The 12,515-nt window shown below is 36.1% G+C and overlaps 1 protein-coding gene across 1 annotated transcript; it reads right to left on the bottom strand.

The window, feature by feature from the left end:
- Nucleotides 1–2,147: 2,147 nt before the first annotated feature.
- dpep1 (dipeptidase 1) lies at nt 2,148–10,255 on the bottom strand. Its single transcript, XM_083559566.1, is given in 11 exon segments — nt 2,148–2,606; nt 6,482–6,533; nt 6,536–6,556; nt 6,640–6,724; nt 6,962–7,135; nt 8,027–8,096; nt 8,445–8,595; nt 9,131–9,350; nt 9,432–9,453; nt 9,501–9,617; nt 9,752–10,255. Coding segments are annotated over 11 exon segments (1,296 nt in total). The 5' UTR covers nt 9,868–10,255; the 3' UTR covers nt 2,148–2,338.
- Between the last annotated feature and the right edge of the window lie 2,260 nt (nt 10,256–12,515).

Genomic DNA, 12,515 nt, shown 5'->3' with positions numbered 1-12,515 from the left:
AGTGTACTCCAAATAGAACTCTTAGCATCTTCAACTCTGCTACCTCCAGCTCCACCTCGAGTCTTTTATTCAGTGCCACTGTCTCTAAACCATAGCAGGTCTCACCACAGTCCTATAAACTTTCCCTTTCACTCTTGCAGATACCCTTCTCTCACAAATCACTCTTGCCACTTTTCTCCACCCACTCCACTCACCTGCACTTTATTCCTCACTTCTCTAACACACTCTCCATTACTTTGCACTGCTGACCCCAGTTACCTGAGCTCCTCCACCTTCTCCACCTCTTCTCCCTGCAACTGCACCACTCCACTGCCCTCCCTCTCATTCACACACATGTATTCTGTCTTACTCCTGCTGACTTTCATTCCCCTTCTCTTCAGCACATACCTTCACCTCTACAGGCTCTTCTCAACCTGCTCTCTACTCAGCACAAATCACACAAATCACAATAGCATCCGCAAACATCATAGTCCATAGAGGCTCCAGTCTGACCTCGTCCTTCGACCTGTCCATCACCACTGCAAACAGGAAAGGGCTCAGAGACTGATCAACTTTATTTCTCTGTAGTTACTGCAGGTCTGCACATCTCCCTTATTCTTAAAAATTGGTACCAGCACACTCCTTCTCCATTACTCAGGCATCCTCTCACCTTCCAGAATGTTGTTGAACAATCTGGTTAAAACTCCACTGCCATCTCTCCTAAACATCTCCATGCTATATGTCATCTTGTCCAACCAACCTTTTACTCTTCATCCTCTTAATAGCTGGTCTTACTTCCTCCTTACTAAATCTACTTCCTGCTTTACCATCTCCACCTCATCCAACCTTCTTTCTTTCTAATTTTACTCATTCATCAGCTGCTTAAAATTCTCCCTCCACCTTCACAACACACTCTCCTCACTAATCAAAACATTTCCATCTGCATTCTTTATTGTTTTAACATGCAGCACATCCTTCCCAGCTCGGTCCCTCTGCCTGACCAATCGTTACGAATCCTTTTCTCCTTCTTCACTCTTCTCCTCCTCTTCTTCCTCACCTCCAAAACCATCCTACAGACCACCATCTGATGCTGTCTAGCTACAGTACACTGTCCTCTGCCAACACCATACAGTCTCCAATCTCTTTCAGGTTGTATATCCTACATATAATATAGTCCGCCTGTGTGCACCTCCCTACACTTTTATATGTCTCCCTTTGCTTCTCCTTTTAAAATAAGTATTTACCACTGCCATTTCCATCCTTTTAGCAAAATCTTCCACCATCTGCCCTTCCACTTTCCTGCTCTTAAAGCCATACCTACGTATCACCTCATCATCACCTCTGTTCTCTTCATCAACATAGCCATTGAAATCTGCCCCAATCACCAATCTTTCATTTCTAGGTACACTCTCCACCACTTCATCTAACTCACTCCAGAATTCTTAATTCTCCCTTATCTCTCAACCCACTTGTGGAGCAAAAGAACTGATGACATTTATTATCACCACTTCAACTTCCAGCTTCACGTTCATCACCTTATCAGAAACTCTCTTCACCTCCACTACACTCTTACTGTACTCTTCCCTCAGGTTTACCCCTACACCATGAAAGAACAGTTTAATCCCCCCTTCAATGTTCTTGGCCTTAGACCCTTTCCGCTTGGTCTTCTAAACACCAACATATCTACCTTTCTCTGCTCCATCATATCAGCTAACTCTCATTTTACCAGTCATAGTACCAACATTTAAAGTTCCTACCCTAACCTCCACTCTCCTCTTCCTGCTGTCTCTGTAGATGTCTTCCTCCTCTCTTTCTCCTCCTCTGGCCAACACTAGCCTAATTTTCACTGGTACCCTATTGGCTAACAATACAAGTGGCGGTCATTGGTAACCTTGACCAATCCTCTATGAAACTCTGGTTCATGCATATTTGATCTGGCACATATTGTACGCTGGATGTCCTTCCTAACGCAACTCTTACCATTTATAAGGGCTTGGGACTGCCACTAAGAGTGCACTGGCATGTGCAACCCTAATGGCTGGGTCAGAGAAACGACTATAAAATATTTCTGCATTAATGCACTTTTACATGAATCTACATTTTAACTCAATGCAGTACTCTTTTAGTCTGCATCATCACAAATAGCATCAGAAATGCTGACACTCTTAACACTTGGGTGATCTCAGTCAGAGTGTTTTAACACTTGGGAGGAGGTGCAGAACACATCCGTGCATTTCCTTTGCTTTATATTCATATATTCTTTGACAAATATATTGTTGTTATGGAGAATACACTGACATCAACAGTGTAAATTGACATGTACTAACTTCCTTTTAACTTAAATGAAGTTTAATAAAAGTCAGTGTTTTAAATCCAATACAAGCATATACAATGAATGGAAAATGTATTGATAAAGGACAGTGTGTGTGTGTGCATGTGTGCGTGTGTGTGTGTGTGTGTGTGTGTGTGTGTATGCTTGCTCTATTTTTACCGCTTCAACAGCCTTAAACACTCTAATGAGGTTTCTTCCAAGAGCGTCTTTCACCTCATCATCTGTCCAGCCACGTTTTAGCAGTTCAGCTACCAGGTCAGGATACTTGGAAACATCCTCCAGACCAGTTGGCAATCTAGACAATTGTACACATGTATTTTTAAGCATGTGTGTGCATGTGTGTGTGTGTGTGTACTTGTACAGTATGAGTTGATCAGAATTATAAAATACATATTATATATACACAGGGTGAAGGTGAAGGTGTGACTATATAAAGAACCAGTCAAAAGTTTGGTCACACCTTCACCTTCAGTGGTTGTCCTTTATTTTTATTATTTTCAACAATGTGCATTAACACTAAAAGCATCCATACTATGAAGAAACATATGGACATATGTAAACAAATATAACAGCAACCCAGTGTTAAACATCCCAGAATATGTTTTAGGTTTACGAGTAGCTTTAATGACAGCTTGGCAATCTCATGGCATTTTTTTTTTTTTATCAGATTCACAAAAACTACTGTACAAATAATTTTTTTGGTAAAACATGCAGTCCATCAAGCCATCAATTGCTATGATGAAACAGGCTTTAATGAGAAAAGTTACCGGAGAAAGAAAGGCCAAGAGCTTGCTCTGCTCCAGATGATGTTTATTAGAATTACCAGCTTTAGAAACTGCTGATTTACAGCACCCTAAAGCCCACATAAATGCTTCTTCTAGTTCAATTGGCAGACATATTTCAACATTCACTGTTGAATAAAGGCAGTCAGGGGAGACTCCCTTCATAGTTCAATTGCAGCAATTATACCTTTATTTTGGGGAAAAAAAAACAAGCAGATTAGACTTGCTTGGACCAAAAAACACAAGAAATGGACATCAGATCGGTGAAAAACTGATGAGCCCAAATGTGAGCTTTTTGGGTTCTAACCGCCTTGTCTTAGATGCAGTGAGGGTGACCGATGATTCCTAAATGTGTGAAACATGGAGAAGGAGATGTGACAGTGTGGGGGTGCTTTGCTGTGACAGTGTTGGTGATTAATCAAATCCAGTTGAGATAGTTTGGGATGAGTTGGACTGGCGAATGAAGGGAAATCAGCTAACAAGCATTCAACACCTCTGGGAATTTATCAAAATTGTTAAAAATTACTACTTCTAACTAAGTAACTAAAACATTGCTAAGAGTGTGCAAAGCTGTCATCAAAGCAATAAGTGGCTACTATGAACATATATCCCTTGGACAAAAAAAAAACCCATATTGAATTCTTGCTTATGGCTGAATAGAGAAGCTGTCACAGGTTGCAAAAGACCAGAAAACATGGCAAGAAGGTGACACAAAACACTGTTGCCAAACTTATTAACAAATTCTAACAAACTAGAAGACCATTATTTGGCTCTGATTATTTGAATTATTTGAACTATTGAAACTATAATGCATTAGAGCAAGTGTATCACTGTAAGAATTTTCCTTAGCACATATTTCAGTATTTAATGATTTTCAAGTCTTTCTTAAAAGACTTGAAAATTTCATTAAATCTTGAAAATTTAATGATTTTCAAGATTTGTGTGCACATGTGTTATCTCTACTCTAATGTTCCCTAATATTCTCAGTTCCCCAGTGCACGTTCCAATTGTTGGTTGATTTAATGTGTGGGGAATGCTTTGATATTTTCTTTTCTCTAGCACAAAAAAACAGGATGAATTGCTGTTGCAGTCACTATCACAACATGAAGTAATATTCTTTTGGTCAAGACCTCAACAAGGAACAACAAAAAAATTAAGTCTAAGACATAGAGTTTGTTATTATCTAGATCAAGAATCCTTTTGCCCACATATTTTAAAGCCTCATAGCATCATGTTTCTTAGATCTTATCTTCAGAGATTTGAAGGTTAAAGTATGCACATAAAGGTTGATGTTTTGTCAGCGTGCCAAGAGGGTTACTGGAACAATGGGTTTTCACGGTTATATTTTACCACTTGTGTGGGTTCAAAACTATGTCACGCACAAAATATGAGATTATTTACATTACAATTTGAAGAGTTTTAATTTATGAAAATACAAGTATAAACAAAATAACAGAGTTCCTCATGCTCCTCACCATGAAACTCTGGTATTTTGTTTATACTTACATTTTATTGCACTTTTGCACTCAAGCCTACACGCAAAACTAATTTTGATTCACACACATCCATGTATTCAGCACCACCCATTGTATATTATTATATATATTTATATTATATATTTTTTGTGTAAAATTTTTGTTTTGTGTTTATATTGTGTGTATATCACATATCAAACACACTATCAAAATTACAGACCCATTTCAAATATCCCATTTATGTCTAAGAGTTTAGAAAAGATTGTCTCTGCCCAGTTATGTTCCTACTTAAAATAGAACAATATCTTTGAAAAGTTTCAGTCAGGTTTAGGCCCCATCATAGCACAGAAACTGCTCTAGTTAAAATCACTAATGACCTGTTTTTAGCTTCAGACCAAGGCTACATCTTTCTGTTAGTTTTACTAGATCTTAGTGCTGCATTCGACACTATAGATCATGATCTTCTCCTAGATCGCTTACAAAATTACATCGGCATTCAGGGACAGGCATTAAGCTGGTATAAATCCTACCTGTCTGATCGTTACTATTTTGTAGAAATATTGCTAAGCTAAGAAACACGTTATCTATATCTGATGCAGAGAAGCTCGTCCATGCGTTCATGACCTCCAGACTGGACTATTGTAATGCATTACTAGGTAAATGTCTTGCATCATTAATAAACAAGCTACAGTTAGTCCAGAATGCAGCAGCCAGAGTTCTCACAAGGTCGAGAAAATATGACCATATAACCCCAATATTATTATCCATACACTGGCTACCGGTTAAGTTTCGAATCGACTACAAACTACTGCTACTTCCTTACAAAGCACTAAATAGTTAAGCTCCTAATTATCTATCCAGTCTTCTAACACGCTACAATCGATCACGCTCCCTCTACAATCTCAAAACTCCGGACTTCTAGTAGTTCCTAGAATAGCAAAGTCCACTAAAAATGGTAGAGCATTCTCACATTTAGCTCCTAAACTTCCTAAACATCCCTAACATCCCGAAACATCTAGAGATGTACCAGTGCCAATTGGATCCCACTTCATGTGGAGTTTGGACACTGGACCTTCTTGAGTGTTTAAAGGCTTTGGCTGGTGTTGGATCTATGATGATTGCAATTGTTAAGCTATTTTATGAGTTGCTCTGTAGCTCCTAATTTTAGAACCACAAGTGACTGTAAAAGACTGTAGAAAGAACATTACTTATAATCTTACACTCCAGTGCTCATGTTAGTTCTCACTCTCCAGTGTTCTGTATTGTTTAAAGATTTATAATCCTACTCTTGATGTCACCCAAATGAGGATGGGTTCCCCTTTTTAATCTGGTTCCTCTCAAGGTTTCTTCCTCATAACATCTAAGGGAGTCTTTCCTTGCTACCATTTACCTTAACTCTTAAAATTCTGTAAAGGTGTGAACAGTGCTATAGAAATAAACTTGACTTGACTTGAATTGTATATATTTACAAGTAGACTTTTGTTCACAGTTCTCTTTTGCACATTGTACTGTATAACACATTATAAAGTAGGTTTACTGGAGGTGCTATTTTGTGTCTGCACTTTTTGCACCAGGTTGCACATGATTAACATTATGTGACTAGGACAACTAACTTTAGTTCTTAGCTCTGTGTTCTGTACTGCAGCTCTACGTTGTGTGACGTAACTCTATGTTGTTTTATGTAGCACTAGGGTTCTGGAGGAACGTTGTCTTATTTCACTGTGTACTGCATCAGCTATATATGTTTGAAATGACAATATGAGCTTCCTGACTTGACTTCTTGACTTTGTATTACCCTGCATATATCCACAACTGACTCCTCCAACATCATGTGGTTGCTTTCTCTGGCTCATCTACATACAGGCCTTGGCTCATATAAAAAAAATAATCAAACTTTCCTGACACATGCTTACCTGTCCACACCATCATAATCACCACCAAAACCCACAATGCTGGAACCAAATCTTTCTTGATGTGGTCAAAGTGATCTTTATTTGAAAAAATTAGGGAAATAGGTTAAATATCTGGTGGTTTAAATATATTAGATTCTCATTGTGTGTGTCTGACTTACCAGCCACATTTGAGAGGCTCGCCTTCGGCCCACATGTGACATAGTCATTGTAGAAATTCACCATTACAATACCGTTCTTGTGTTTCTGTAACAATAACAGGAAGCATTGTGCGGTTTCAGTGACACAATGACTGCCTTTTATAACGTATCATAATTAGCAATAAAGTGCCAGTAACTGGGTTGTTAAACAAAAGACAGCAACACCATCCATCTTATTCTATTCCTGCTGGTCAGATGGATGAATTTCTTACTTTGCCAGCTGAAGCAATCACATGAACACTAATACACTCTTTTAAATCACAAGCTTAAAGTCTCTCAGCACTTTCTGAAGGATGTAATCTGGGACATTTCTCTTGTGAGGACAGATGCTGTAGGCAGAAGAGTGGCTGAAGATGACGGGTGCTTTGGAGATCTCCAGCACCTGGTTCATCACTTGTTCTGGCACATGTGCCAGGTCCACCATCATGCCCATGCGATTCATTTCACCAATCAGACGCTTCAAAAAAGAGATTAAAAAAGTAATGTTTCACCTTGAAGAGTCATTATGATAGCAAATATAGCATTATAATAAACTTTACTTCCACCAAACCCTCCAGATAAAAACTATATAAAAGGAATCAAAAGTGAAATGTTGACAATAACAAAACAAATAAGCTAATACATAACAATTCACATAAGTTACAAAAAAAATACAAATATCCAAACTAGTAAAAATGTAAGTAAAAAATAATCTACAGCAAAAACAGAAAATGTAGAAGTTACAAAATTTTCATTCAAAAACAAAAGAGAAATTGAACAAAAGTGCAATACAATCAAAGCTGAACAAATATAGCTAAATATTAGACTACATTTTATCTTTTTGTAAAAAACTAAATCATAAGGATGCTATTAAAAACAAGTAAATAAAATATAAATAGAAAAACGCATACTGTAGCTAAATAACAAAATAGTAATCATTACAAATTAAATGCTGGAATCAAGTAGATCAAGTAAGCAACCAATCTAAAAACATGCTTAAAAAAATGTTAAATAATTCTTGTAAAATAGTAAGTATAATAAGAACTTTGAACCTAAAGTAATAATTTTTCTGTTTAATACAAGAAAAATAGAAGTATTAGATAATCTTGTAGGTCTTGTACAGTATGTGTACATTATAAGATCTGCATGGCATAAACTAATGTAATGTTATAACCAGATATAATTTTATAACCAGACTCTAAAATCCTAAAAAGGAGTGTTTCATCAAAGTTAAATGATTTGTTAAATGAACTGCATCACATGCTGAAGGATTGTATTTTTCAGCGCTGTAATCTAATACTTATCCAGATAAGGAACAACCCATGAGTTGTTCAAGTGGTGCAATAGCAAATCAGGGTGATATACTTACCTTGCCAAATGCATTCAGGCCATTGTGCTTCACAGGATCTGAGCCTGTATCTACAAGCCAGTTATCTGCCCTGGAAAATTAAACATGTTTAAACATGTTTAATATCATCACATACTCTAATTGCAGTGTTAGAGTATGTAACCAATACTCATGAAGAAATGAGGTTCTGTTTCAGTGAAAGCCTGATCTTATAAATAAACACAAGGCCCTTCCCATAATGCATATAAATGTTTAAGCAGGTATTGGTGGTATTGTGCCAATAGAAAACAGAAATGTCAATTATGAAGAATTTCTGTGATGTAAGTGAAGGCAATTTGAGTCCTAATATTGATCAAAATTTGACTGTTTTCACAATATGTTTACAGCTTAGAGGAAGCAATGATTAGTTTATAAGTAATTAAGAAGTTGAGAAATTTACCAGGGTGTGCTGCAGCTGTGTGTAAGAGTTAGATAGCGTACTCCCAGCTGATACATGGTGCGCAAGGTTCCCATACTGCTGTCTATGCAGTGACCTCCTTCCACGCCGATTAGACACGCTGTCTTATTGTTGGCAAAGGCATCCAGTATGTCTGGAATTGGGAAACAAATTTTGTTATATTAAAAGCAATGTTACAAAGTTCTAGTAAGATTCTGTTCATCATTATACCTCAGTGTTGCTGAACTGATTTCGCTAATTATTTTCTCTGACAACTAATTCGCTATGACAATACCTAGCTCTAGCAGTTCTATAGTTCTAGCTGCAATCTGAATGACTGCATTAATTTGCAGTTTGCATTAATTGCTTTTTTTTTTAATATGTTAACATTTCTGAAGTAATAGGTCATTCACAGGAATGTGTATGGTATATGTTCCACATAAAACCTTAGAAAAAAATTAAGAAAAAGAAAAATGTATGATATTTAAACGTCATTGTGTCAGTAGCATTAAACATTTAATTTCAAACATTTCATTTTCATCAACATTTATACTGTCCATTTCCAGTTTCATAACAACCTGCATTTTTTAAATAAGAGTTATATTGTTATAAGTATTAAGAGAATTGCTTATATGCTACTAAAATATAATAACATTTAATCTGTGTTTGAGAGAAGAATGTTGCATTACCTTGACTACTGGCTGCAAACGTAAACTCTTTTGCATATTTGTTGCACATTCGTTGAATAACATCGATTTGCTCCAAGGTCTGTCTAACAGCATCTTTATACTGAGTTTCACATGGGACATATGCAGCCCAGAACTGCACAACAACAACAGATACACAGAGGTGGTAAGTAAAAAACAGAAGAGTATAATAACTGCACTTAAAAAATTTTAAGCCGCTGTCTTTTTTTTTTTATTTTTTTTTTTTTACCTTTTTACTTGCTTTACTAGTTTTATAATTTTTTAGCTGTACTTGAACCTTTACCAGGGGTTTTTGAATTTTTTTACTTAAGCAATTTAACTACTTTTGTACATAAATATTTAAATACTGTACCTGTGTCCATCTTTAATCTTAGGAATGTTGGTGTGCGTGGATTGAAGTTTGTACAGGTCCACCGTATTTAGCTGATTGTTAAACTGTCTCATCAGTTGCCATGGCAAATCATTGTGTCTGTGAGATGTCAGAATATACATTTTGATTATATTGTAGTATCCATAAACATATAGATCATCTTTTTTACTATGGTCTACCTGATTTTGTGGTGAAAAGTAGTAACTAGTAGTAGTAGTAGTAGCTTTTCTTACCCATCTATTAGTGGGGTCTCAGACATCAGCCCCAGTGCTCGCTCTTTGTATTCATTTGCTCTGGAGGTCAATGTAAAAGACAAGATAATCAAGCATATATCCCTGATGCACATCATTTCACCCAGAAATACTCCTGATGCAATACTCCTGTGTCTTGCTTTAGTGCCGTGTGTCTGGGACTTCTTGGCATGAAAACAAAATGATCGTTAAAGTTTAACAGATTTTAATTGCCTATGGAAAGAGCATTTTGCATATGACCCTTGTAAATTTGAAGTATGGTAAATGTATATAAACAACTATTGTGTCCTGTTAAAGAGTTCATATTAACAGGGTGCACATCTTTGGAAAATTATACAAAATGCTTTATAATGTTATTTTCTATATTATGGACAACAACAGTATTTATATTTACATTTATAGCATTTGGAAGATGCCCTTATCCAGAGTGACGGACGAATCTCTCACCATCAGTGGTGGACGAAGTACATAAAAGGTGTATTTAAGTAACAGTAAGTACTCTTGGTAAAATATTACTCCAGTAAAAGTAAATGTCCCCTTTAAACTTAGTACAAAAGTACAAAAGTATTTGCCTTCAACAGTAATCAAGTATCCAAGTAATATGATTTATAATGGCTATATGTTCTTAATGTTTATTCTAATGTTACTCTTAGCACACCAGTCTATTAATGAGTTAAACACTGACAGCTCTTATAAATTATCATAAGCCCAAAACCTTCTTTTCAACAACTTAAAAAAAACATGCAAATAAGACCATGGGTGCTGTTGCAAGTTAGAGTCAGGAGTTTCTTCCATCATTTATTCCTTTTTTTAATGCTTCTTTTAATGTGCTAAGTAGATTCCACCAACCGGCAATGGTGGTTCTTGCTTGAATGACGCCCTGGGTGAACCATGCCATGACCCAGGGTCTCTCCCATTGATTACGTTCAGCTTTTAAAGGCTCCTCTCTGCTTCTGCTACTGTCAATGGATGAGTAAAACATATTCTCAGAGCAGTCCACAAATTTGAATAAATTTTTTAAGGCAAAAACAGTTACAGTTTCAAAATTACTATTAAGTGCAATAAAAGGTAACACTATAAGGATGACAAGCGTTAGTATTATACATGCCTACCGATTGCTTTTGCAAGTCAGTAAATGTACAAATTCTTAGGCATCACAAAACAATATTTACATTCTTAAAATTCTTAATAACAAAAAATGTAAAAATAAAATAAAAAATAGCCTAAAAATTGCACCGTATGCCAGTTACTACATATTACATTTATTGTGATGCACATGTGTGTTTTCAAAAGTAGGATACATTTGATCTTTGTTCATCACCAGAAGCACATAAATTGCTATGTGTTGCATTGGAAAATAGATTTTAGAGCAATGGAAAATGTGAATATTGTGAGACATGGGTACAACACTTGACAGACAGACATATTTTCTCAAGATAAGATCACATAGCCTGGAGCTATGAGGCAGTAATGCTACAGCCCTCAGCTACATTTCTACAATTCATCAAATCTATTAATACATTTTAAAAATAAAAGAAAAACAAACACTTATTCAGAATGTTAAAAGAAAGGCTCTTGTCGAATGTCACAATTTCGGTGCCATCATCCAGTGGTCCTTAACCTACTATTATGATTGTTTACTATTTATTCTTGGACTCCAAAAACACTATTTGGTTTGCACTTTATATAGGTTTTCTGTTCCTATGGTGACTGTCACACAGCTAGTGAAACCCACTGAAATATTAATAGATCTAGAAACATATTTATAAGAGCACAACTTTATATGTGATTTATATATTTATATATAAATGTATATATCATGTATAAACAAAATGCTGGTGCTTTGAGAATGTTTATAAAAAAGTATTGAGAAGGTCAGAAGGAGTTGCATTGTGTGTTTGTGGACTAAAGATATATTTAAAGATCAATCAATCATCTCCTCACAGAAAACTTCACAATCTTACAAATTAAAATAACATATGTTTTTTATTCTATATATCTATAATGTTAATTGTCTTCTTATTATTTAAAAAATGCTTTTGAAAAAGGAACAAAAAGGACTTCCATTTTCCCAATAACTCAAAGCCACATTTGAAATTAATTAGTAGTCATAGCATTAATAGCCAGTTAAAACAATCATACCTCAGTACTTTTGAATTCTCTAATCCAATTTATGTAAAGTTCCATTTGGTATAATAGCAGCTCTGTCGATGGTGCATGAATTGTTTTGCAGTGTTCTTCTATGTGTCAGACTACAGGCCACAAACATTGATAATCTGTGAATATAAGTGCTAATTTGATCAATTAAAAGATAATGATTATTCTGTGGTCTGTAAGTGCAGTTCTTATTATACCAGAACAAATAAGTGGGCATATGCAATCTGACTGACATTTCAGCTGTTTTCAATAGCTCCGTGAAGCAAAGTCAAGAAGCTTTTATTGTCATTTGTACCATATATAGCTGATGCCGTACACAATGAAATGAGACAGCATTCCTCCAGAACCCTGCTGCTACATTAAACAAGAAGAAACTCCAATGATCTTCTCAGCTGTCCTCACTATCCTCTGTAGCGTCTTCCGATCCGAGATGGCGCAGTTCCCAAACCAGGCAGTGATGGAACTGCACAGGATGCTCTCGATGGTCCCTCTTTCCTTTCCTTGATCAAGCTGGAATTGAGAAACCAGGTGAAGTTCTCCGCCAGATGTACACCAAGAAATTTGGTGCTCTTGACAATCTCCATGGAGG

The sequence above is a fragment of the Silurus aristotelis genome (genome assembly GCF_946808225.1).
Source record: "Silurus aristotelis genome assembly, chromosome: 13".
NCBI lineage: Eukaryota > Metazoa > Chordata > Actinopteri > Siluriformes > Siluridae > Silurus > Silurus aristotelis.
Note: the sequence above shows the minus strand (reverse complement) of the source record. Positions and strands in the feature narration are given on the sequence as shown.